Source organism: Cicer arietinum, chromosome 1 (assembly GCF_000331145.2).
Source record: "Cicer arietinum cultivar CDC Frontier isolate Library 1 chromosome 1, Cicar.CDCFrontier_v2.0, whole genome shotgun sequence".
In the NCBI taxonomy this organism is placed as follows: Eukaryota; Viridiplantae; Streptophyta; class Magnoliopsida; order Fabales; family Fabaceae; genus Cicer; species Cicer arietinum.
Genome location: NC_021160.2, coordinates 47,856,091 through 47,883,208, shown reverse-complemented (window position 1 = coordinate 47,883,208; position 27,118 = coordinate 47,856,091). Strand labels below are relative to the sequence as shown.

Sequence of the window (27,118 nt, the reverse complement as noted above, 5' to 3'; positions counted from 1 at the left end):
AGGGAAAATTTTGTAGATAAAAAATAGTTAGATGTAAAGATCTAAACTTTTTTACTAGATTGGTAATGGGTGATTTTTGTTTTCATAATAAGACTACTCAAAAAACAAATTGGAGACAAAATTATGAAAATAATGTGTTGGGTTTTAAATTACGGTTGTTTCACAATTTTTTATATTGTAACTTCAATTGTAGTCACAAAATTGTGATATAGAAATTGCAAGACATAAAATAGGTTGATGTCACAATTTAAATTGTGGTCGAAGCCTTGTATGAAAATCCTAATAATGACTGAATTTGAAGTATTTGGATTTGTGAAAGAGAAAAAGAGAAGAAGAGGAAGAGAAGCAAAATGAATGAGAGGAGGCAGAGGAAGACAAGTTTGTTTTCTGACAGGACATTTACAATATCATTTCTATTTAACTTCACACTCTCCTATCTCTTTCTTGCCTTATAATACTAATTTTTTTAATGATAGTTCTTAGCTTATAATATACCTATAATAATGTCAACTTTAATGTGCATCATATGAGAATGTATAAAGAATAAAAGATTGAGGCAGAAACTAGGTAGTGTGTTTTTTTAATATGTATTGCCAGTTAATACTATGAATTAAAAATTCTAAGATTTTTAAAATTTGAAAAAAAGAAAAAAAGTTTTATTACCGGAAAAAGTTGGTCCTCCTCCTACCTTTTATATATCTTTTAGGTACTATTTGCGACATGATCATACGTTGCCTTAATTTCTTCACCAAATAAATATGTTGCTTTAATTTTGTACCTTTGGTTTGGTGATGAATAATATGATCAGAAGCCAAAATGTGATACAAAATAGTATATTGATACAATATTTTGATATTTTATAAATAAATAAAAAAAAGTAAAATATGACTTTTTACTATATTTTATATGATATTATATTTATTTTTATTTTATGTTAAATTTTATATTTTAAAAATATTATTTTTTTAATAATTACGAATAATTAAAATTAAGGAGAAAGTATTGTCGGTAATTTATGAGAGAGATGAAGACCAATGTCTTACTTGAAATAATATGGGATATTATATGCAATAATTGATGTTCCAATAAATAAATATTACTCTATGTCTATTTATTTCTATCTCTTTATTATTTTTATGTTCTACAATATCAATGTCATTTATTTGTAGTTCAGAAGGTAAAAGACTATGTGAATATCTGATAGATTGATATGTGAGTTTGAATTTTTAATATTTAATTTTTTTTATTTAACGTGTGAGTTTCGTTGAGATTGATTTAAGAGTCAAACTATTTAATCTAAGATTTTTTATTTTAAAATTTTGAATAAAACTAAAAATCTATATAATATGACATATTAGATGTTCACTTAATTTAGTTGGTCAAGATAAGAGCATTACATCTATCTTGACCAATATTTGAATTTGAATGGAGCCAAAATTAATTTTTATTTATTTATAAACTTTGTGTTAATTTCTAAATAAGAACGTAATACATCGGTCATGAGTTCGCCATGTATATAGATAAAACTTTGTGTTAATTTGAATGGATCGGTCATGAGTTCGCCGTGTATATGGAATAATATTTAGTTGTATTATTTTCTAAATAAGAATTTGATCTCTAACCGGTTTATATAGAAGAATATTTAGTTATAGTTAAATGTAAAAGTTCTTTATCTGTTTTCACCATTTGAAAAAATCTCTTGAATCTCCAAACTGTACTAAAACATGTTCACTTGTTCTAGAAAATCCGCTTAACTCAATCTTAGTAAAAAAATCTCATAAGAAGAGATGTTATGATAGACCCGTTATGTCCCAAATGCAACTCAAGAGAGGAAGGCATTGATCATGTCTTTTGCAGATGCTTCTGGGCCTAATAAGTTTAGTAGTATGATTTCGAAGTCTCGAGTTGATATCATAGAATTAATTTTGTCTATCTGTTATAGTATTAGTACTCTCAAAATAAATTAGATGTTTTTAGTAGATGAGACAATACAAAAGGTGTTGTGAGTCATCACAAAATTTGATAAATTGCTGTCGAATACCCATCACAAAATTCTTATTTATAATCTTTGCAAAAATATATTTTTATTTTTAGTCTCTATAAATATTTTTTTTTTTGGGTTTTGATGTATTATTTTAGTCTTCGTTAAATTTGTTCATATTAAAATTGATAACAATTTCATTTTCGTCTTTATTTTGAACGACTAAAATAAAATATACTATATATTACATAGATCAATTACAGCATGAATACATTTACAAGAACTAAAATAAAATAACAAAGAAAGAAAGACAAAAGTTGTATATTTTTAAGACTATAAACAAATCAAAAAGTTACAAAAACTAAAAAAATATAAATAATATTTAAACCAATTGATAATACATTTTATGTAAAATTAAATTACAATAACTATTTTTTGCAAGAAAATAAAATAAAACAGTTAGTAATTATATAATTTTATAATATATATTTACTAAATATGTAATAGTGATATATACAATAGTTTTTAAATAATATACATTGTAGATAATTATTATAAACATTCTTTTGTTAAACTGACATTTATCAAAGACACCGTCTCACTCATAAAAACAAGAATTAAATATGTAATAGTAATATATACAATAGTTATTAAATATATTTCGAAGTTTCGGATTAATGTCGTATAATTAATTTTGTCTGCTAGTGTATTTAGTATTCTCGAAATAAATTTTATTTTGAAGGGAAGAGGTTGTAAGTAGATGAGACGATACAAAAGGCATTGCGACTCATCATAGAGTTTGGATTATTGCAAAATGCTAATCTTATCTATTTCAAAAGTTAATATTAAGGTATGCATTTTGATTTGAAATGAACTCTAGTCTAAAACAATTAGGCTTGAGTGCTAGATTGAGTTTCAATCTATTGTCTTGTAGATCTACTAATTTCGACATGTGCATGATATCTTTCTAGACACATGTCTTCATGATTAAATCATCGACATTTGAGTAACATCACACAACCATTCGAAAATCCCACTAAAGATTTTGTAACAGTCTAACCGTCTCTAGAGACACCTCGTCAAAGGATTCTCCTTATAAAATGTTATTTATTTTAGGTGCAAAATACACAACTCATTCAAATCAAAAATATATTTCACTTCATTCGACTCTCAACTTAAATGATAGAGTATTTGTAAGTACATTCCTCCAAAAATTGCTCTGCTGCTTCACCCTATATCAACAATAATAATAATCGATTTTTACCATTATTACCAAAATTTCAATTCATATCATATTTAACAATGAATCCGGATAGATGGACAAATATAATTAGCATTTTACAATTGTATGAATCATTTTAAAATATTGTTAATACACTACGCGAAAAAACGCATATTACATCGCTTTTTTTAAGCCATTTACAGCGCTTTTTCAAAAAAATAAGCGCTGTGGAAACAAGCGCTGTAAATGATACAACAGTGCTTTTAAAAAAGCGCTATAAAACATGTAAATACAACGCGCGCTTGTTATGCACATTTTACAGCGCTTCTTCACAAAAAGCGCTCTAATATGCACCCCATTATATGAGTTATGGGTGTGCATATTACAACGCTTTCTCAAAAAAGCGCTGTAAAATGCCCACCCATAATTTCATATTATGGGTCTGCATTTTACAGCGCTTTTCTTGTACATTTTACAGCGCTTTCTCACGAAAGCGCTGTAGAAGGTGCACCATTAAAGCGCTTTAGAACAACATTTTACAGCGCTTTTTAAAAAAAGCGCTGTAAAATGTGTGTGTGTTTTTTTTTTTTTTTAAACGCTGTAAATTAATTATTTGAAATGAAAAGTGCTTTTTAGCTTTTTATGGCACTTTTTTTAAAAAGCGCTGTCTTTTATCTTTGTATCCAAAATTATTTTTGATCCAAAATCACTTCACAATCAGTAGAACAGAACATATTACAGACAATCAGTAGAACATAACATATTATAGACAATCAGTTCACACAATCAGTAGAACATAACTTTTACAGCGCTTTTGTCAAATAAGCGCTGTAAAAGACCTCCGTGTGTTATTATGTTATTTGAATGCCTTTTACGCCTTTTACAGCGCTTTTGTCAAATAAGCGCTGTAAAAGACCTCCGTGTGTTATTATGTTATTTGAATGCCTTTTACGCCTTTTACAGCGCTTTTGTCAAATAAGCGCTGTAAAAGACCTCCGTGTGTTATTATGTTATTTGAATGCCTTTTACGCCTTTTACAGCGCTTTTGTCAAATAAGCGCTGTAAAAGACCTCCGTGTGTTATTATGTTATTTGAATGCCTTTTACGCCTTTTACAGCGCTTTTGTCAAATAAGCGCTGTAAAAGACCTCCGTGTGTTATTATGTTATTTGAATGCCTTTTACGCCTTTTACAGCGCTTTTGTCAAATAAGCGCTGTAAAAGACCTCCGTGTGTTATTATGTTATTTGAATGCCTTTTACGCCTTTTACAGCGCTTTTGTCAAATAAGCGCTGTAAAAGACCTCCGTGTGTTATTATGTTATTTGAATGCCTTTTACGCCTTTTACAGCGCTTTTGTCAAATAAGCGCTGTAAAAGACCTCCGTGTGTTATTATGTTATTTGAATGCCTTTTACGCCTTTTACAGCGCTTTTGTCAAATAAGCGCTGTAAAAGACCTCCGTGTGTTATTATGTTATTTGAATGCCTTTTACGCCTTTTACAGCGCTTTTGTCAAATAAGCGCTGTAAAAGACCTCCGTGTGTTATTATGTTATTTGAATGCCTTTTACGCCTTTTACAGCGCTTTTGTCAAATAAGCGCTGTAAAAGACCTCCGTGTGTTATTATGTTATTTGAATGCCTTTTACGCCTTTTACAGCGCTTTTGTCAAATAAGCGCTGTAAAAGACCTCCGTGTGTTATTATGTTATTTGAATGCCTTTTACGCCTTTTACAGCGCTTTTGTCAAATAAGCGCTGTAAAAGACCTCCGTGTGTTATTATGTTATTTGAATGCCTTTTACGCCTTTTACAGCGCTTTTGTCAAATAAGCGCTGTAAAAGACCTCCGTGTGTTATTATGTTATTTGAATGCCTTTTACGCCTTTTACAGCGCTTTTGTCAAATAAGCGCTGTAAAAGACCTCCGTGTGTTATTATGTTATTTGAATGCCTTTTACGCCTTTTACAGCGCTTTTGTCAAATAAGCGCTGTAAAAGACCTCCGTGTGTTATTATGTTATTTGAATGCCTTTTACGCCTTTTACAGCGCTTTTGTCAAATAAGCGCTGTAAAAGACCTCCGTGTGTTATTATGTTATTTGAATGCCTTTTACGCCTTTTACAGCGCTTTTGTCAAATAAGCGCTGTAAAAGACCTCCGTGTGTTATTATGTTATTTGAATGCCTTTTACGCCTTTTACAGCGCTTTTGTCAAATAAGCGCTGTAAAAGACCTCCGTGTGTTATTATGTTATTTGAATGCCTTTTACGCCTTTTACAGCGCTTTTGTCAAATAAGCGCTGTAAAAGACCTCCGTGTGTTATTATGTTATTTGAATGCCTTTTACGCCTTTTACAGCGCTTTTGTCAAATAAGCGCTGTAAAAGACCTCCGTGTGTTATTATGTTATTTGAATGCCTTTTACGCCTTTTACAGCGCTTTTGTCAAATAAGCGCTGTAAAAGACCTCCGTGTGTTATTATGTTATTTGAATGCCTTTTACGCCTTTTACAGCGCTTTTGTCAAATAAGCGCTGTAAAAGACCTCCGTGTGTTATTATGTTATTTGAATGCCTTTTACGCCTTTTACAGCGCTTTTGTCAAATAAGCGCTGTAAAAGACCTCCGTGTGTTATTATGTTATTTGAATGCCTTTTACGCCTTTTACAGCGCTTTTGTCAAATAAGCGCTGTAAAAGACCTCCGTGTGTTATTATGTTATTTGAATGCCTTTTACGCCTTTTACAGCGCTTTTGTCAAATAAGCGCTGTAAAAGACCTCCGTGTGTTATTATGTTATTTGAATGCCTTTTACGCCTTTTACAGCGCTTTTGTCAAATAAGCGCTGTAAAAGACCTCCGTGTGTTATTATGTTATTTGAATGCCTTTTACGCCTTTTACAGCGCTTTTGTCAAATAAGCGCTGTAAAAGACCTCCGTGTGTTATTATGTTATTTGAATGCCTTTTACGCCTTTTACAGCGCTTTTGTCAAATAAGCGCTGTAAAAGACCTCCGTGTGTTATTATGTTATTTGAATGCCTTTTACGCCTTTTACAGCGCTTTTGTCAAATAAGCGCTGTAAAAGACCTCCGTGTGTTATTATGTTATTTGAATGCCTTTTACGCCTTTTACAGCGCTTTTGTCAAATAAGCGCTGTAAAAGACCTCCGTGTGTTATTATGTTATTTGAATGCCTTTTACGCCTTTTACAGCGCTTTTGTCAAATAAGCGCTGTAAAAGACCTCCGTGTGTTATTATGTTATTTGAATGCCTTTTACGCCTTTTACAGCGCTTTTGTCAAATAAGCGCTGTAAAAGACCTCCGTGTGTTATTATGTTATTTGAATGCCTTTTACGCCTTTTACAGCGCTTTTGTCAAATAAGCGCTGTAAAAGACCTCCGTGTGTTATTATGTTATTTGAATGCCTTTTACGCCTTTTACAGCGCTTTTGTCAAATAAGCGCTGTAAAAGACCTCCGTGTGTTATTATGTTATTTGAATGCCTTTTACGCCTTTTACAGCGCTTTTGTCAAATAAGCGCTGTAAAAGACCTCCGTGTGTTATTATGTTATTTGAATGCCTTTTACGCCTTTTACAGCGCTTTTGTCAAATAAGCGCTGTAAAAGACCTCCGTGTGTTATTATGTTATTTGAATGCCTTTTACGCCTTTTACAGCGCTTTTGTCAAATAAGCGCTGTAAAAGACCTCCGTGTGTTATTATGTTATTTGAATGCCTTTTACGCCTTTTACAGCGCTTTTGTCAAATAAGCGCTGTAAAAGACCTCCGTGTGTTATTATGTTATTTGAATGCCTTTTACGCCTTTTACAGCGCTTTTGTCAAATAAGCGCTGTAAAAGACCTCCGTGTGTTATTATGTTATTTGAATGCCTTTTACGCCTTTTACAGCGCTTTTGTCAAATAAGCGCTGTAAAAGACCTCCGTGTGTTATTATGTTATTTGAATGCCTTTTACGCCTTTTACAGCGCTTTTGTCAAATAAGCGCTGTAAAAGACCTCCGTGTGTTATTATGTTATTTGAATGCCTTTTACGCCTTTTACAGCGCTTTTGTCAAATAAGCGCTGTAAAAGACCTCCGTGTGTTATTATGTTATTTGAATGCCTTTTACGCCTTTTACAGCGCTTTTGTCAAATAAGCGCTGTAAAAGACCTCCGTGTGTTATTATGTTATTTGAATGCCTTTTACGCCTTTTACAGCGCTTTTGTCAAATAAGCGCTGTAAAAGACCTCCGTGTGTTATTATGTTATTTGAATGCCTTTTACGCCTTTTACAGCGCTTTTGTCAAATAAGCGCTGTAAAAGACCTCCGTGTGTTATTATGTTATTTGAATGCCTTTTACGCCTTTTACAGCGCTTTTGTCAAATAAGCGCTGTAAAAGACCTCCGTGTGTTATTATGTTATTTGAATGCCTTTTACGCCTTTTACAGCGCTTTTGTCAAATAAGCGCTGTAAAAGACCTCCGTGTGTTATTATGTTATATTAATGTTTTTTAAAGCCTTTTACAGCGCTTTTTACACATAAGCGCTCTAAAATGTCTCTTTAGGTTAATTTTAGAAGGCTCTTTTACAGCGCTTTTTCCAAATAAGCGCTGTAAAAGACCTCCGTGTGTTATTATGTTATTTGAATGCCTTTTACAGCGCTTTTACACATAAGCGCTCTAAAATGTCTCTTTATGTTAATTTTAAGAGGCTCTTTTACAGCGCTTTTTCCAAATAAGCGCTGTAAAAGACCTCCGTGTGTTATTATGTTATATTAATGTTTTTTAAAGCCTTTTACAGCGCTTTTCCACATAAGCGCTCTAAAATGTCTCTTTATGTTAATTTTAAGAGGCTCTTTTACAGCGCTTTTCCCAAATAAGCGCTGTAAAAGACCTCCGTGTGTTATTATGTTATATTAATGTTTTTTAAAGCCTTTTACAGCGCTTTTCCACATAAGCGCTCTAAAATGTCTCTTTAGGTTAATTTTAGAAGGCTCTTTTACAGCGCTTTTTCCAAATAAGCGCTGTTAAAAGGCCTTATTGTTTTTGTGTTTTGTTATGTTATTTTTTAAACAAGCTCAACATGCATGCAAAACCCACATAGTAGTAACTGGTCACCACCAAAATCCCTTCCTCTTCACCAAACTCTTCTCCTTTTATGCATCTTCTTCACAAACATCAAAGCTTACTCTTTCACAATTCAATCTCCACCCTTTTTGGGGATTCCCATGATGCGTACAAGGTGTTTGAAGAAATGGGTTAATGTCTGATGTTTTTTGGATTCCCATGATGCGTACAATGTGTTTGAAGAAATGGGTTTGTGTCTGATGTTTTTTGAATCCCATGATGCGTACAAGGTGTTTGAAGAAATTAGGTGTCTGATGAATATTATTTTTAAAGCCATTTGACAGCGCTTTGGCAAACAAGCGCTGTAAAATGTCTTTTTTACTCACTTTCAAAAGAGTCGTTTACAGCGCTTTGTGTGAAAAGCGCTGTAAAAGGTATAACACACTCATTATTTTATTTTTAAAAGGATCTTTTACAGCGCTTTTTCCAAATAAGCGCTGTAAAAGACCTCCGTGTAACTGATTCGCGAAAGCGCTTCCGTTTACAGCGCTTTTTTGACAAGCGCTGTAAACTCCTTATAACGTGATGCGCAAACGTTATATGACCTACTACAGCGCTTGTTTTACAGCGCTTTACATAAAAAGCGCTGTAATAGGTTCCGTTATTTTTAAAATATAATTACAACAGCGCTTGTGTTTAGAAAGCGCTGTAAAATGGGCGCTGTTAAATGTCATTTCTGGCGTAGTGATAATTTCTACACAATGTCAAGACCAAATTAAATACTATTGTTATTTCTTTTTCCTTCCTTCCTACAATAAATTATAATGGCTAGCTTCGAAGACAAGTTGCATCCCATTGTTTTATTTTTTCTCTTTTGATGTGAATTTGGTGTTAGTTGAATGAAGATCTAAACGCAAAAGTGACAATTGAAAAGCTATATAGAAAGAAACCAACATAAAAGATAATTCTTGTGTCTTGTGTTGACCTATATAGTTCCAATTAATTCTCTTCCTCCAAAAGTCCATGGAGATTTGAGGGTATCTTTCACCTAGAAATTTTGCATAGTTCCATATGAACTTCTTTTATTACATACAAATGCAATGTACTCTTGTGCATTTATGAAATATGGATATTCTAAAATGTAAGAAGTATTTATATTGAACATTGATACTCTTACGAAATTTCTGAACAAGTATAGTATCTTATAAATATTTGGTTTTTTATTGTTTCTTTTTTAAATTATTATCGGATATGGTGTGAGATATTTCGTGGATGGATATGTATTCTTTGTGGTGCAATACACAACGGATATAGTCGAAGCATTATGTTTCTATAAAAAAAATTCAGATTAACGATTTAGTTTTTAACGATTTGAAACATTTAGTTTTTAAAACATTTAGTTTTTAACGATTTGAAAGGAAAAAAAATCTCATGCCACAAACATAGAGAAAGTCAGTCTTACAATCCTTTTTCGTTTTTTATTATAGTTTCTTCGTTTACAATGACATTAAATATATTTTGATTTAGGTGAGATTTTTGTTTTGATCACAAGTATATTTTGTATATTGTGGTCATTATAGTTATCTATGAAAAATTATATTAAATGTCTTTTTCTATACATATTATACCCATTAATATAAGTTTTTTTTATTAAATTTTTTTAATCTAATTAAACCACGTTGTATCCCACATTTTTTTATAAAAAAAAATTATGTTTTCAATTAATGTATCAGTGTCATATCATATCTTTGTGACTTTGTCTATAATACATCGGAACTTCATAAAACAATAATTTAACATAAATCAATTAATATAAAACAATAATTTAACATAAATCAATTAAATAAAGTATTGAAATATATAAATATTTTTTTGAAAAAATATTCATGTCTTTTTACTTTCTATATAGAAGAAATGATAAATACAATTTAAAAATTACATGCATAATTGCAAAGTTTTGAAAGTTAATATTAAGTGTGCATGTTGTTTTGAAGTGAACTTCTGTCTAAAACAATTGAACTCGAGCGTTAAATGAGTTTCAATCATTGTCTCGTAGATCCACTGATTTTGATGTGGACATGATATCTATGTTGATCCACGTCATAGTCGAGCACGTCTTCATGATCAAATCTTCGTCATTTCAACATCACATAATCATCTGAAAATCCTGTCAAATATCTTGCAATTGTCTAACCGCTTCTGGAAACACCTCATCAAAGGGTTCTCCATATATAAGGGTTGTACTTCAGGTGCAAGATACACAATTCATTTAGACCAAAAATACATATCACTCCCTCCAACTCTCGTTACTTTAGGCGTCAAAGTATTTATAGGTACACTTCACCAAAATTGTTTTGTCGTACTTTGACAACACTAACATTTTCGGTCGTTACCAAAATTTCACTCCATATCATATTAGATAGCAAAATGGACAAACATGAATAGCAATTTATAATTTCATGAATCATTTCAAAATATTGTTAATATGAAGAATCATTTCTACAATTTCAAGATTAATTTAATTACAATTTTGATTCATCTATTTTCATCAATTCATGGAATTGGTCTCCCTATTTTAAAAGTCGACAGTTTTGGTTTCCAATTAAGTTTTTGAATTAAAAAATAATGATTTGACATATTTTAAATGGTACGACATTCGATTTCATGATATAAAATTATATAGATGCATTAATTATTCATATGTTATTAACTAAATTACAAAAATAAATTTTTTCAAAAATTGAATTAAGTTCATAGAAAATTTTATTGTGATTTCATGGGGTGTTAACTATTCTACATTATTGTATCATATGTCATATTATTTAAAATATATCACATCATTATTTTTTAGTTAGAAATTAGAATAAGTGATCAAAATTGTCGGATTTTAAAACATGAAAATTGATTTCGTGAATTGATATCAATAAAACAACTACAAATACAATTAAAATTCTCTTTTCATGTGAATTTGATGTTAGTTGGATGAAGACGTAAACGCGACAGGGACAATTCAATAGCTATATAGAAAGAATCCAACATGAAAGAGAATTCTTGTGTCTTGTGTTGACCTATATAGTTTCAATTAATTATCTTTCTCCAAATGTCCATGGACATTGGAGGGCATCTTTCACCTAAAAAATTTGCATAGTTACATATGAACTTCTTTTATTACATACAAATGCAACTCTTAGGTATGGGCATTAATGAAGTCGGGCTACTCTAGAATGTAAGAAGTGTATCTATCGAATACGTATTGAATATTAGTACTCTTATGAAAATTTTGAATATGTATTTTAGAAATATTCGATTTATTATTATTTTTTTCTTCATAATTACTATCCGATATATGTGAGATACTTCGTGTATGGATATGTGTTCTTTGTGGTGCAATACACAACGAACATCATCGAAACATTACGTTTTAATAATAAAAACACATATTTTTTTGGCACATCTTGTATAGATTAAATATATTTTTAAAATATTTAATTTTTCACGTTTTGAAAGAAAAAAACAAAAACTTCTCATTCCACAAACAAATTAAAAAAGTCTCGCAGTCTCTTTACGTCTTTTTGTTATAGCTTATGCATTGACAATGACATTAAAATATATTTTGATTTAGGTGAAAGTTTGTGTTTTGATCACAAATATCTTTTATATATTATGGTCATTATAGTTATCTATGACAAATTATATAAATGTATTTTATTATGTACCAGTGTCATATCATATTTTCTTACTTTGTCCATTAACATATATCGAGTTTTATAAAAGAGTAAAAATTGTGAATTGAGTTTTAAAAGAGTTTTATAAAAGTTATAAAAGAAATAGTAAATTGTAGGACAATTAACTACAAAACTGTGAGTCTCAAATTCAAATTCAGAAAAAAAAATATTTAATAATATTAACATTTTTCAATTGAGATATAAAAAAAATTATCATAATTCAATTAAATAAGGATTGACATATATAAATAAATTTTGAAACACATATATATTATTTATTTTCTTTAAAAAAATGTGATTTGTTTTTTTTGTGTATATAAATAAAATCGCAAACATCATTTAAAACTCGCACGCATAATTATAAAATTTCAAATTTAAACTCATAACATAAAATTTCGTATAATAATTATACCGATATTTGTTAATTTAATTAAATATTACCAAAAAAAATAAATGTGATTTATAGCATGACATATATTGACACGTAATATCACACCTATTAAGTGTTTGAATTAGTGTTTGTATAAATTGTATCGTGTCTACCTTCATTCCAATTTCCAAGTCTAATAGCGGGAATATTGGGAATAATGATAGACAAATTAAGCCGGCCGGATGAGAATTGGCCTTCTTTTTTCTACTTATATACTCTCATTCCAATATATTAAGGTCCACTAGGGAATTCGAATTAAAACTTCAAATTAAAAAAATGTTGAATTTGTTCCAAAAGCAACTAATAAATGATGCATCTACATGTTAACAAGTTGCAATTGATGCAATATAGGGACAAACTATATCATAGTCAACTCTTTCAATCGAGTGAATTATGCAAAACGAATGACAGGGTGTCCTCTTTGTTTATAGGACATGACATAACTATTAGTAGTATCTAAATCTAAAAAGTTTAGTTGGATGTATACTAAACGAATGATAGTATTAAAAATGCCTATAATAAAGAATTTAATAGTAGTAATTTAGTGTTGCAAAAAATAATTTTTAAATTGTTTTAGGAGTTCAATATACTTCTTTAACATTTATTTTTAGAATACTTTGTTTTACTAAAAAATATGGTATTTATTTATTTAAATTTGTAGAAATTATATTGATTAATACAGTTAAAAGTCGCTAAAATTGAAAATAATTCATCTATGAAAAAATTTACAATGTATAATTTTATAACGTAAAATTACAAAATATTTTCAAATGTGATAAATCTTATAAATATAATAAGATTGAAGTATTTAAAATATTCATGTATTCAGTGATATTGAAGGCATATTGAAGTTAATTAATCAATTTGAACAAAACAAAATACTTCAATAAAAACTGAAAATAAAAATATGTTGGGGAGAATAGAGGCAACTCTAATAGAATTTTAAAAAAATGCTTAAGACACTTGTTAGAAGTATTTATCATCAAATTTTTATTTTATTTTTGCTGAAATAGGGTCAAATATACGAAAAGTCAAATAAATTAGATTAATGGTCCAGATAAGGTTGGCCCAAGCAAGACCAATTCAGATCCTAAATTTTAGTGGGAGTGTACAATGAAAGCTATACGGTGGTGAATAGCAATGCTTGTACACCTAAAACATACAATGGACCAAAAATATCCTAAAGGCTCTACCAAACTTAACAAACCCATATTGAAAGAAAAAGAAGAGCCACTACACTGCCCAACCGAAGGAAAGTGGATCCGATTTTCGAAATATAGAACGCCTAGATCCAAAATATTTTCGAAATTTATATTTTTTATAAAGGTATTTATAGGAGATACAAGTTAAAATTTAGAGGGATAAAATCCAATTCTTCAATTAGAGATGACATGTGAGTAGTGAGTTCGAGGACTTTTGTTGCATCGAGTGATTAGGCTAAAGAGCATCATGTCGAGTTGAACAAAGACATGACTCAAGATACTCCGATACAAATTATTTAAATACGGATTAATTAATAAAAAATAATAAAGTATTGCCAGATACATGGTTAACATATTTTGAATCGGACACATAAAAAAGTTGAAGCCACAAAATTGTCATGGTGACTTTAGTGGAGGTCCCTTAAAAAACGTGTTTGCCTTTTGTTATTTATCATTTTACATTTTTTTTAAAAGAAACTTCTTAACTAAGATCTACTTATTGCCGACGGGTTCATTAAATATATTGACAAACATCATTTGTAATCAAAACTACCATTCAAGATGAATAAAAAATGCAATGCACTATCAAAATATACCAATAAATATCTTATTATAAAAAGAACTGTAGAAAAAGACACTTCAGTATAGATATGTTGGGATATGGTTGTTTCTTGGAAGTTTGGGAAAGCATTATTTTTCTTGTCAACGAAAACTTGTATTAAATTCCCTTGATAAAAATGATACTTTAAAAAAATTCTCGAACAATTCATATTATAAACATAATAAGAATTTAAACATACTATTTGAATACATATAAAAATATATTTTTTTAATTATTTTAAAATTATAAATTATTTAATTATTATTTTTTCTACTTTTTTTTTATGTGTGTGTCTAAATAAAGTATTTAACTTTTGACCATACAATAATTATTCTAACCTCAGTGTCGGAAAGAACGGGTTTTCACTTTTTTAATAGAGTTTGGGGCTCCAACACAAGTCAAAACCAAACATGCCCTTTAAAGATTACAAACCAATCTCTATCAAACAATATTTAGGATCCATTTAAACTCTTACATTACTAGTTGACAGCAAAGTTCTTAACCTTCATGCATTTGTGAAATATGAATCTATATTACTTTTATATGATAGTTCGTTGTCGAATCTAGAAAAGGTCTCTAATCAAGAAGTGGTAGCAATATAAAGTGGAATTATTGTTTAGAGAGAACGGTAGAAATTACACAATCAGAAAATCATTGAAGGAGCACATACATTTTTCTGAAGAGTATGATTTCCTATAGGCTATTATTTTCCACATCCCTACCATCTTGCGTCTTGCGTGAGACCCCCCACAATTGCCTTATTAGATAAAAATATACAATCCCATTTTAATAAGATGAATTCTTCCACTTTTATAATTGGTCCACCGTAGACTAATACTTAAAAATAAAAAAATTAACGATAGTCAATAATATTTTAAAAAAATAATAATTTGTGACACTTCTCGTCTTTATCAATAAGACAACGACTTATTTAATTTCGATTCAATATGAAATACATATTTATTTTTATCGAACTAATATTATTTAAATCGTTACCTCAATTATAAAAACAAAGAAGGTCATTAGTGTTTATGTCTAAAAGACATTGTCTCTAATCATTAAAGTTTTAAATATATTTTAGAACTTAGAATTTGCCTTTTAATAAATATAAATATGTACTTTAAACAAGTTTATTTTACGTCTTCTAAAAAAATGTGCCATAAACAAATATATATACAGTAAGCAACTGGTTTACATCAGACAATGGAGAGCATATTTTTTGTCTAATGTAGAAGTGTCATCACAAAGTGTGGTTATACTTCTCATGGACTGGTGACTAGTCCAATTCAATGTTGTCTGCTACTCAGATTGACAAAGCCCAAATAATAATTATAGTGTACAGAGGCTTTATGTTTAGTTGTGGGGAAAAAAATTGGCTTAACAATATGGGAGATCACATACATGAGCAGACAACATAACCTGCACTTTGAAAACTGTTATGTGGCACATGAATGAAATGTGTTTTGAATCAGAAAACCTTTTATCATACACAAACAGTTGCAAAAGCCTGTCATCCAAAGATGATTTCAAGAAAATATAGCTAAGAACATAACTATGGTCATAGAGCAAAAAGATTGATAACTAATTAAAAGTTATAAAATGAACACATTCTAAGTTGAACAGGTAGGATGCAGTAATATTATGATGCCACCAAGCGCACTTAGAAAAATGGTATTTCTTCTGATGCAACCATTGGCCTCGAGTTCAACTTCGAATCTAGAGATGCAGTAACGTTAAAAACTTAAAAATAAAAATTCCCTCACTCATATAGTCCTAACTAACTAAAAGATTAATCTTCACAACTGCATACATAAGATATCCAATTTATACCAAAAAAGAATAAATATGCTACATCAAAGAAGATTCTATCTTGGCCAACATGTTTCAAAATTTCTTTAGAATAGTTCACTATCTCATAGAACCAGTCTAAGAGGCAATACACCAAACTTCACTCAAATTTTGTTTGAAAACCACAACCAACAACTCACATCAACGATCGCAATCAACCGGCAATTGGGACATAAAGCAGGCAGGCATCTAATATAGCTACAAATATTAAACTGAACAAAGCAACAACAACAAAAAAGTGCAAGGTTGATAGAATCACTCTTCCATGAGAGGATTCTCCTCTGATTTCTGTTGTGAAACCTTGACTATGGTCTTGGGTAAGGTGAGAGATGGATCTTGTTGTAATGCGGAAGGAGCTTTGACCAAACTGATGCTCTGCTCCAACTCCTTCTTTGCCTCCCTCTGCCCCTTCGCCTCGTTTTCTTTCATCCTATTGAAGTTTTTACAAAAATGTCAGCAACAATCCAAAAGAAAACACCTTGCAATTGCAAAGCACTCTAACATATATCTATATAATACAGTTAGGAGTCAAGAAGTACCTATTCTTATGGTGTCTCTCCTCCCTACTGACTCTGATCTTATCAATCTTAGGAATGGCCTTGAGTACATTATCAGCAAGATTCCTGTCGTATCTCTCGGGCCTGTTTCGTTTCCTCTCAAACTCGAAGGTTGAATCCTAAAACAAGATATAACAATTTATAAGTTTTTAAATTAAACAGATATCATGTAGTACCAAGATAATAATAACCTGTGTCATATCCTTTCCATGGACTCGTCTATATGCCTTGGTCCATTTCACTTTACGAGGATTCCTCTTCATTTTGAAGTTCTTGTGGCATTTTGATCTACAAAACCGAAATATCTGCACAAAAAATAATTGGATGTCAGAAATCCAAACAACAAAATAAAAGTTTGTTCTATTCTGCTTTGCTACACTTCACTTCGCTCCATTCCGTTCATTTGAAAATATCCAAACATGATCTAAGGCAATATGATGGGGTCTCACCTTGATATAACATTTCATCTCATCTTATCCAATTAGAGCAGTCAGTTATATAATTAATCATTCCTATAGTGACATTTATAGAATTGGGATACATGAAACCTAATTTTTCGGGGGGAGGGGTAGGAGTATTTTTTTATGAAAATTCCAGTGATATCAAATAGCAGTTATTGCTTTGTAACACTATAACGTAGCAGAATTCAAACAAATCTATGGAGTGAAATTGAATTTACCTTTGCATCATTACGGACAAACTGGATTCCATGTCCAGGGTATACGGTTGAAGAACAAAACCAACATTTCTCCAATCTCATTGTGCCTCAGCACTTTTCACTATAAGAAAATGTTCCAAAATCAATAATCAATAATAATAATAATAGTAAGGTATATAAAATAATATTGCACAAGAACCCCAGGTGATAAATTAAAAAGAAGTATAATGGTAGCAACTAGTTATATTATCAAATTACATAAACTAAGGAATAAATAAATTAAAGTATCAGAGAAAAAACGCACCGCACCAGTATCAATCGGACTTTCTGAGGTTTATGGCGTCCAACGACAGAGTACGCCGCACTTGAGTTCAGTGCGATTTCAAGGGAAATGCGTTAATTTTGCTGCTGAATTTTACGAGTTTTCTCCCAATAAATGTGTTTTTTTTCCCCTGGTGAATAATGATGGACCTACAATTAATCCTCACACCCTATCATTCTTTTAGAATTTCATTTTTGTCCTCTTAAGTTTTGGGGGAAAAGAAATCATGAAATTTATAATTTTTTCCTTTGATAAAAATTCCAGACTAAAATGTGAGCATCTAAAATATTCAGAACACGTATAAATATTTTTAATTTTTAAAAATTTAAGATATTTGGTACTCCAATTTTTTTTTATTTTTTAAAAAACTAGAATATAATTAATATTTTAAAATCTAAAATACCATATTTTTTAATTTTATAAAAAATTAAAAATACAAAAGATGTATATGAGTCCGTTTAATAAAATTAAGCAACAAAATTGTTGAAAAATTAGTTAATTAAAATTAAAGTATGGAAGGAATCCAAAAAAAAAAAAAATACAATAAAACTTTAAAATTAAAATTAGAACTATACAATTAATTTACTTATCAATCACGTTATTTTTATTTTATTTTAATACAAACATAAATCTAAAGAAATTTTTCTAAAAATTTAGCAAATATTATATATATAAGTAATAATTTAAAAACAATGTAATTTATTTATTATTTATAATTTAGCATAAAAGATAAATTAAACGTTAACAAATTGATAAATTAAAAGAGGAAAATAAAATAATAAAATTATATAAAGATAAAAATAAAATAATAAATTTATAAATAAATAAAAATATAAAAAAAAGTAAAGAATTTATATCTATATTTTCAGAAAGTAGAAGAAAATATTGAGGGAGAACAAAGACAAAAAACAAAGAGAAGTGTAAGCAAATCTATCAGAGTAATAATATAATAAGGCAAAGAGAATGAATAAATAAGTAAAAGTGTGAAAATTTTGATTGTAAATTAATTGATTTTGTATATCAAGTAAAAAATAATTTATTTTTAATGTAAAGATATATTTAAAGTAAAAAATTACGGAATATAATATTGTATTGAGTAAAAATAATTATTAAATTAATAAATAACGCGGTTTAAACATTTTCCTTTGTTTTCTATCTCTCACTGTCTTTGCCATTTTTCTCTTCTCACTACTCACTGCTCGCATTTTCACTATCTTTCATTATCTTAAGCCGGAGCTTTATCTCTCTCTTCTGGTAGTGCAACACAAAACCCTAAACCTTCACTTCTACACTCATCAGATCTACAACGGGTACAGTTTAAGCTATCATGCGCCACTAGTTTCATTCACAAATGTCCGAATCCGATCCCAAAACTCGCCAACGTCCGGTACAATGGTCGCCGGCGACAACGCCTGAAACAAAACCACTACCTCCTTCTTCATGGGCTAAGAAAACCGGTTTCAAGCCTAAATTCTCCAGCGAGACCAATGCCGGTGACTCTGGTCAGATAAGCTTACCGCCTAAGTCCAGAGAACACGACACGAACTCGGATCTCGAAGCAGGTCGTCTGAAACCTCCTCCTCCGGCGGTAAACGGAGTAACGCACCGAGAGAAGGTTCCACCGCTTCCTCCTTCTAAGGATTTGGTACCGAAGAAACGGAGAGACTCCGATGGAGTAGTTCCGAGTACCAATGGTCAGGCGCCGGCGGAACAACCGGCGAGGAGAACTGCGAGGAGTGAAGAAGTTGTTGGTTCGTTGCCGCAAACTGTTGATGACGATTTCTTCGTGACGAGACACTCGCATATGAAATATGAGCTAAGAGATTCACCTGGTTTAGGTAAAGACAATAATAGTAATAATGTAATACATTTCTATGATTTCATTTAGGTTGAAAATTTTGATTAATGCTGATGAATGTTTTCTTCTTGGATGCTTCAGTTCCAATTGGTGTGTATGGTATTCAGCATTATGTTTCTATATTAGGTTCGTTGATTCTGATTCCTCTTGTCATTGTCCCTGCTATGGGAGGTTCCCATGTGAGTGATTTTCTTTTTTCAATTAACTTAAATATTATTTTTATTTAGGGTATGCTTTTATTTTGGCAAATTTATTATGTGAATAGTGTTATCTGATGTGTTAGTGGCTATAGGAGGAAATTTCTTCGGTGGTATCAACTGTGCTCTTTGTGTCTGGAGTGACTACCCTCTTGCATACTATTTTTGGGTCTAGGTTGCCTTTGATACAGGGGCCTTCCTTTGTTTATCTTGCTCCCGCATTGGCGATTATCAATTCACCCGAGTTTCAAGGTTTAAATGGAAATGTATGCATTTCTTATCTATGTTTTAGATGATTTTAATTGTTGGTTACATCACTGTTCAATTTAACCGAAATTGTAATTGTCATCTGTATAACGGAATGTGTGTATTTTTTTCTTTTTTATGTTTCACAGATGATGTTAATTTTTGTCCACGTCATTATTCCAATTAACCGGCATTTTCGGTCCTATAATGGTTTTGTTGTTGATTATTCGTGAGATATAACGGGATTTGAAATTTGAATTGTACGGTATAAATTTCTTTTATGGAATAATTGGAACTAGATTGCTGATAATGTTTCTATATCAATTTTCAGAAATTCCAACATATAATGAAGGAGCTTCAGGGGGCTATAATTATTGGATCTACATTTCAAACTTTCCTTGGATATACTGGACTTCTGTCCCTGTTAGTAAGGTATGATTTTGAGGATTCTGTCTTTTTATTCTCCTTTAACACATGCTTCATTATTTCATCAAACATACGTATTCTTCTGGATTGAGGCAATACATAATATAGGTAACTGCAAATGATTGAGAGATGTAAGTGAAATCATAGCAGATAATGCTGGGAAGAAGAATAATGTTAGTAAAAAACAACAGGGAAAAATAGTATTGCATAGTGCTTTGAAGTATTATGTTGTGTTCAGTTATCTATATGGATTTTTTAAAGGAAATTATTCATTTCTCCTTAATTATTATTTAAACACGGTCTTTAATAATTAATAACCAATGCCTATAATAATTGATTGGTTGGATAACTTTCGGTTACCATCTAGGAGATCTAGTTTAAGAAGCTGAGAGCATCCTTACATGCAAATGTGTATATGTTTTATTTAATTAGATGTAGCATAATTGAATTTGGACCGTACAGAGCTAGTTCTGGTGCTCCCATTCTGTTTCGTCTGTGTAATGAGCAAAATTAACTTTCTTCGATTATGTCATCGTCAACAATTGTCGATATATCATTTGCCTACTCGAATGAGGGTTTATATGGATTTTATTGAAAATTTGTGCAAGATTGATTACAATAGAAACCAACCATATGTGGGAGGTTTTAGAGGGTGGCAGCAGTGAGAAGGAGGATGGTGTTTGGGTCCCCCTGCCTCTGCTTTGCGGGTTTTCCACTGCAAACACACCTTAAAGATTCTTCCAAATACAGGAAATAGTCCTCCGTCTCCTTCTACCTGTATCCAGACTTCATTCAAATGGATTTCTTATGTCAATGTTGGTCAGTTTTCTGTGAGGATTAAACTACTTACATGTCATAGGTGTCAAACTGTCAGACCCACAGTAACTTTGTGCAATGCAATAAGCTGTATTTTTCACCCATTTTGGTAAGTGTCACAAGATTTTTCACCCCTCTGTAGTGAGTGTTTCTTATTGGGTCATGCTGGAGGATGAGATCATATTTTTGGGGTTTACCTGCCAATTTCTCCTGTGCATTGTTGTATGATGGTATCAACCAGTCAAATACTGCAGGCCTATACAATTTGTCTTTCATCATATTTTGATCACTTAAGTCTTTGAAATAAAAGTAATATGTTTCACATTTCAATTTTCAGGTTTATCAATCCTGTGGTTGTATCCCCAACCATTGCTGCAGTTGGCCTTTCATTTTATGGTTATGGTTTTCCTCTAGTTGGCACATGTCTTGAAATCGGTGCAATACAGATATTAGTGGTTATTGTTTTTTCTCTTGTAAGTTTGTTGAATTTGAATTCCCACATTGTCTATGGTATTGATCATTGCACTGTGCTAACATAATTTTTTATTATGCATTTCTTTCTGCAGTATCTTCGTAAGATATCTGTTTTTGGACACCGCATATTTCTAATTTATGCAGTAAGTGTGAAGCCACAGTATCCCTCTAAGTTACTCTTCAGCAGTGAACATAAATTTCTATGGTGTAACAAATGATTATCGTTAAGTGATGTTACTTTTTTTTTTTACCTAATTTACAGGTTCCTTTGGGTTTGGCTATTACATGGGCAGTTGCTTTATTGCTGACTGAAGCTGGAGCCTACAGCTACAAAGGGTGTGACGTAAACATACCTGCGTCAAATATGGTTTCAGAGCACTGCAGAAAGCACATTTCAAGGATGAAATATTGTCGAGTTGATACTTCTCATGCATTGAAATCATCCCCGTGGTTTAGATTTCCCTATCCATTGCAATGGGGTACTCCTGTCTTCCACTGGAAAATGGCTATTGTGATGTGTGTGGTTTCCTTAATCTCATCCGTAGATTCGGTTAGCTTCTTGTCTCTTTTTTTCCTTTCTGTTTTGTTTCCTGGGCTGCATTTATTTATATTGACTCTGAATACGTTGGTAGTTTAACTCGTATGGGTTCATTCAAAAAAGACCATCTGCTGACGTCTTGCAATCTTATGGTGTGAATCCCATATTATATGTAAAAAGCTGTTCTCTTTCTTAAGTATGCTCCAACCTCAATAAAAATTATGATTTGAATGCGATATTCATTTAAAATCTACTGTCACTTCATGTATTGTTAACTGCAACATGTGATATCATAGGTAAAAATTTCAGACGAAAAGATGGTTGGCATATAATTTATCAGATCAAAATTTAAAAATAATGGTCTCCAAATAATATTTGTTTGTTTTATTTTCTGTTCAGTAAAGTAATATCGTTTCTCAGCTTGGCCAATCAGTGCATGACATTGATTGTTATCCCTAAAATAAGATTTTGAAATTTGTTGTGATTTAAGATTATACGACGAGAGAAAACAATTAGAAATATTACTATAGTGAAATATGCTTGATACTGACTTGACACAAAAGACTCGATACTAATATCTATTTATGGGGATACATAGACTCAATCCTAAATAAATAGGAAATCTAAAACTAATAACAATAATAATAATAAGTAATATACACTCTAATCCTAAGAGATACTCTAAGATTAGAAATTTATTGTAAGAAATAACTTAAGACACTCTAATATAATATCAAATATATTATGAGATATTTTCTTCTATGTTGTCAATCTCATATAGCAGCGCAGAGCCGAATCCTAATAATGGGATAGTGGGATGACCATTGCGAAGGCCAAAAAACAGGATATAAACTAAACATAAAATACGAATAGTATATAAAAATACTAAAAAAAAAAACAAAATACACAAAATTATAGGGGTAATCATACTTAATAACCAAAATCCAACATCAAAATCAAGTTGTAATAGTAATTGTAATCAACAAAATAGAGAACAGAGCAGACAAAACAGAGTAAAAAAAAGAACGAAAACAAAAGAGCAAGAACATAACAATGTTGAACGGAGCAAGAAAAGAATGAAAACAACAAAGCAAGAACCATGGCGACAGAGCAAGAACGAAAACAGTTTCTTCTTCAGGATGCTGAACCAACCTCTTTGTGGGTTTATAATTAAAAAAATTTAGGCTTAAGTGGGTGTGGAATGATCTAAATACCCTTAATGAAGAATAAAAAAAATAAAACTTGTGTTTTTGAAAAAGTCATAGAGCGGGTCCAATAGCGGGTCGCGATGATAGAAGGATTTGCAGCCGGGATTGCTGCTACCAGCAAACGCGCTTTCCCGGTCGGTGGCGTCGCGGCCAGCCCCTCCACCGCACCGGGATAGCGGGATCGCGCCGGGATTGACATCATAGAATTTTTTGTACATTTTAACAGATTTCGAATTCCAACACTGCTGAAAGCAACTTGTGATTTATTTATGTCACAGATACTGTCTAGATTACTCAAATAATAGAATTTACTGATCTATGAAATATTAACAATATGTTATATCAAAATTGAAATGATATTATTGTGATCTTTTTATGTATGCAGGATTATATAATCACTGTACTGTGTTGTTGACATTCATTTGTTTAACTTACTAGGTTGGCTCATACCATGCATCTTCATTATTGGTAGCATCCAGACCTCCAACTCCTGGGGTTCTTAGTCGCGGAATTGGTTTGGAAGGTCTTTCTAGTGTGTTGGCTGGTCTCTGGGGTACTGGAACTGGATCTACAACTTTAACTGAAAATGTCCATACAATTGCTGTGACTAAAATGGGAAGCCGCAGAGCAGTTCAATTGGGTGCATGTCTTCTGATATTGTTATCTCTCGTGGGTAAGTATCAATTATCATTCTGTTGTTGCATCTCTACCTTTGTCAGTCCATCTTGCGATAAATAGCCATGAAAAATCATTGGTGTAATATACGCATGTTTTAAAACCGTTTAGAGCAATTAGCAAAGCATACGATGCTTGTAAGCATCATTTCTAGAAATGAGCATTTGTATAGAATGAGAGGAAATAGACTGAAGTTTTTCAACAATGTCGCCATGGCATCTCGAGAAGCCTATAAAAATTGAACATTCCCTCTGTTATGTGTTATAGTTTAGAAACAGTGGCCAATTTTTTATTTAAATGGTCATGCAGCTACTTACCTATGATAACTTTTTTGCAATTCATTGTGAATTTCTGGCGTCTAAGCCTAAATACTTTGGCGAAGCCTTATGACTCAATTCAATTTTATGATTTTATCTGTCCAATAATAGTTTTACAATTTTATTATAAAAAAATCCAATATTGTGTTTTGTTTGATACTTGTTGGCGCAAATGCAGCTACTATTTTGTTTGATACTTGTTTATTCAGTGTGCTTTGTCTGTCTGAGATGGAAAGCTTAAATAAATACTAGCTCTTTTGAACCTATCCTGCCTTATTAATATATTTTTGGTTAATATTGTAATGCCTGAAAGTCTGAAAAACTCAATTGCTGTGATGGCATAAAATTTCATCACAAGACAAATAGTGTTTATGATGGAAGTGGTATGCAGCTTATCAGGTGCACCCAACAAGTTTCTTTATCAATATGTTTTGGCATATAAAAATGGTTATATGTTAACATGTTTATCATCAATCTGCATGGAACGAGTAGGATATTGATTTCTTGTGGTGATTGTGCTTTGGGAACTTGATGAATAATTGGGATTAGGATACAACAACCAAGTCTTATTTCAATAAGTAGGGTTGACTAATCATTGGGAATCAGGAGATGCAATTTATTCCTAGATTAATTTATTGTAGATTGCTGGCTTCTTTAGTGATGCACACTATATTTGTTTCATTCTCTCATCTGTAGAACCTTTTTTTGTTGCAAATACACTATGTTTAATTTTATTGGGAATCAGGAGATGCAATTTATTCCTAGATTAATTTATTGCAGATTTCTGGCTTCTTTAGTGATGCACACTATATTTGTTTCATTCTGTCATCTGTAGAATATTTTTTTTATTGCAAATACACTATGTTTAATTTTACTTTTACTATAAGACAGGGAAGGTTGGAGGTTTCATTGCTTCGATTCCTGAAGTCATGGTGGCTGGTCTCCTCTGCTTTATGTGGGCAATGCTTACAGCATTGGGCTTGTCCAATCTACGCTACAGTGAGGCTGGAAGCTCTCGCAATATCATCATAATTGGATTATCATTGTTCTTCTCTCTTTCCATACCTGCATACTTTCAACAGTATGGCATCTCTCCGAATTCCAACTTGTCAGTGCCAAGTTATTTTCAGCCTTATATTGTGGCTTCTCATGGGCCTTTCCAAAGCACATATGGAGGGGTATGCCTCTATGCCATGTTCCTTTGCTATTGTGAATCATATGCTTTTATTTTGATGGTGTCAATTTCTGTGATTGAAATTTGTTAATTACTATGACATTCTATGAAGCATGGAGATTGACACGGACACTGGATACAACACTAACACATCGATACCTCTTATGTCTAAAATATAGGATAACGACATGGATATGAAGAATAAAAAGTTTTGTTTTGGACACTTGTTTGAGGTGTCAGACACATATCGTCCAAGTGTCATATGGTTGTCGGTGTCAAATACATGGGCACACCTAAATCTGTGTCTATGCTTCATAGATATTAGATATAACACAATTATTACAAAAAAAAAAAAAAAAAAGCAGCACACTTCCATCGTTTATTGAAATAGGTTTTTACTGGCGTACATATGCTTTAGCCTTTAAGATCAACTCTCCACTACTCCTTGCTTTTCATTAAGGTTTTTGCTTGTATAAGCACCTTTTTTGATAGCATTCTGCATATTATTTCAGGTTTGCTGACTAGTAACCACTTATTGATTGCGTTAAGTAGATGTATATAATCAACTACTATATATTAGTATTACGTAATGAATTCATGATGAAATGAGCTAACCCATAATACACTGAGTCATTTTAACTTGTGGTTGATTATATACATCTACTTAATGCAATCAATTGCTGGCCTCCTTAGCTCCATTTTTAACTGAGAAATGTATGTGCTGTTGGTTGATGTCAGTTTTTTTTTTCCTTCTAAAAAGGCACTTGTGAATATATTATTCCTTTTGCAGTTGAACTATGTCCTGAACACGATATTTTCACTGCACATGGTGATAGCTTTTCTCGTTGCTGTTATCTTGGATAATACCGTACCTGGCAGTAAACAAGAACGTGGCGTATACGTTTGGTCGGAACCCGAGGTTGCTAGAAGAGAGCCTGCTGTTGTCAGTGACTATGGGTTGCCATTGAGAGTCGGTCGGCTTTTCGGATGGGTGAAGTGGGTTGGCCTGTGAATTATGGCGGTCTTGTTGGCTGATCATTTTCAGTATAGGAATGTTGTCGACTTCCAAGGTATCACCCCAGTCTAGTTCTCATTTTGTTGAATGAGTAGTATGATTGGTTGGTCATAGTTCTGAGTTAATTTGTGTAAATCAAAGTTCCGGAGGGGCTTACTTGTGTTATAATTTATTAGATTAACCATGTATCTAGTTTTGATTCATTCATAATCTCCAGTTGGAGTTTTTTTTTTAAGGCGGGTTTTGACAAATATTCTGGTCATGTATATATGAACATTATTATACCTGCCCAACAGGGACATGAAAGTTTTTCCTTCGTATATTTATTCCGATCAACCTATTATCTTTGGCATGTAGCTGTTGTATGTTGCATTAATGCTTGAAAACTAGTTTTTGATTTGTCAAGAACACCGTTGAAGAAAATACATATACACGCCAAGTGTGTGTTGGATTAAAAGTGTAAAATGTCATCTTCTGTCAAATGTGATTTTAGTTATGTTCACACCAAAATTGACATGTTTCGTCTGATGTAGATCTTAGGATCAATCAAAACCAATGTGATCTATCTACCTCTAATTGTGAG

At 31.6% G+C, this 27,118-nt stretch overlaps 2 protein-coding genes across 4 annotated transcripts; one reads left to right on the top strand and one right to left on the bottom strand.

Moving 5' to 3' along the window:
• Positions 1-16,013: 16,013 nt before the first annotated feature.
• LOC101514506 (probable ribosome biogenesis protein RLP24) lies at positions 16,014-17,719 on the bottom strand. 2 transcript variants are annotated; one of them, XM_004487467.4, is made up of 5 exons: positions 17,574-17,714; positions 17,291-17,390; positions 16,803-16,916; positions 16,594-16,730; positions 16,014-16,484 (listed from the first exon to the last, which is right to left on the bottom strand). In XM_004487467.4, exons 2-5 carry the CDS (start codon positions 17,369-17,371, stop codon positions 16,310-16,312), a joined length of 507 nt encoding a protein of 168 aa, XP_004487524.1. In that variant the 5' UTR covers positions 17,372-17,390; positions 17,574-17,714; the 3' UTR covers positions 16,014-16,309. The 2 variants fall into 2 exon arrangements, with proteins under 2 accessions (XP_004487524.1, XP_004487525.1); XM_004487468.4 differs by having other exon boundaries at positions 16,077-16,484; positions 17,579-17,719.
• Positions 17,720-18,737: 1,018 nt separating this feature from the next.
• On the top strand, positions 18,738-26,857 carry LOC101515048 (nucleobase-ascorbate transporter 12-like). 2 transcript variants are annotated; one of them, XM_004487469.4, is made up of 10 exons: positions 18,740-19,429; positions 19,531-19,628; positions 19,742-19,912; positions 20,224-20,324; positions 21,472-21,607; positions 21,701-21,751; positions 21,871-22,158; positions 23,793-24,027; positions 25,238-25,524; positions 26,311-26,857. In XM_004487469.4, exons 1-10 carry the CDS (start codon positions 18,943-18,945, stop codon positions 26,530-26,532), a joined length of 2,076 nt encoding a protein of 691 aa, XP_004487526.1. In that variant the 5' UTR covers positions 18,740-18,942; the 3' UTR covers positions 26,533-26,857. The 2 variants fall into 2 exon arrangements, with proteins under 2 accessions (XP_073221712.1, XP_004487526.1); XM_073365611.1 differs by lacking the exon at positions 26,311-26,857 and having other exon boundaries at positions 18,738-19,429; positions 25,234-25,417.
• Positions 26,858-27,118: the final 261 nt, after the last annotated feature.

Excerpts from the sequence above, each read along its gene's own strand:
- LOC101514506 (XM_004487468.4), bottom strand. The coding sequence starts at position 17,371 with ATGAGATTGGAGAAATGTTGGTTTTGTTCTTCAACCGTATACCCTGGA. Across the intron at positions 16,917-17,290 it reads TTGTCCGTAATGATGCAAAG|ATATTTCGGTTTTGTAGATC; the intron begins GTAAATTCAATT and ends TTTTTTGTGCAG. Across the intron at positions 16,731-16,802 it reads ATGGAAAGGATATGACACAG|GATTCAACCTTCGAGTTTGA; the intron begins GTTATTATTATC and ends ATCTTGTTTTAG.
- LOC101515048 (XM_004487469.4), top strand. The coding sequence starts at position 18,943 with ATGTCCGAATCCGATCCCAAAACTCGCCAACGTCCGGTACAATGGTCG. Across the intron at positions 19,430-19,530 it reads AAGAGATTCACCTGGTTTAG|TTCCAATTGGTGTGTATGGT; the intron begins GTAAAGACAATA and ends TGGATGCTTCAG. Across the intron at positions 25,525-26,310 it reads TCCAAAGCACATATGGAGGG|TTGAACTATGTCCTGAACAC; the intron begins GTATGCCTCTAT and ends TTCCTTTTGCAG.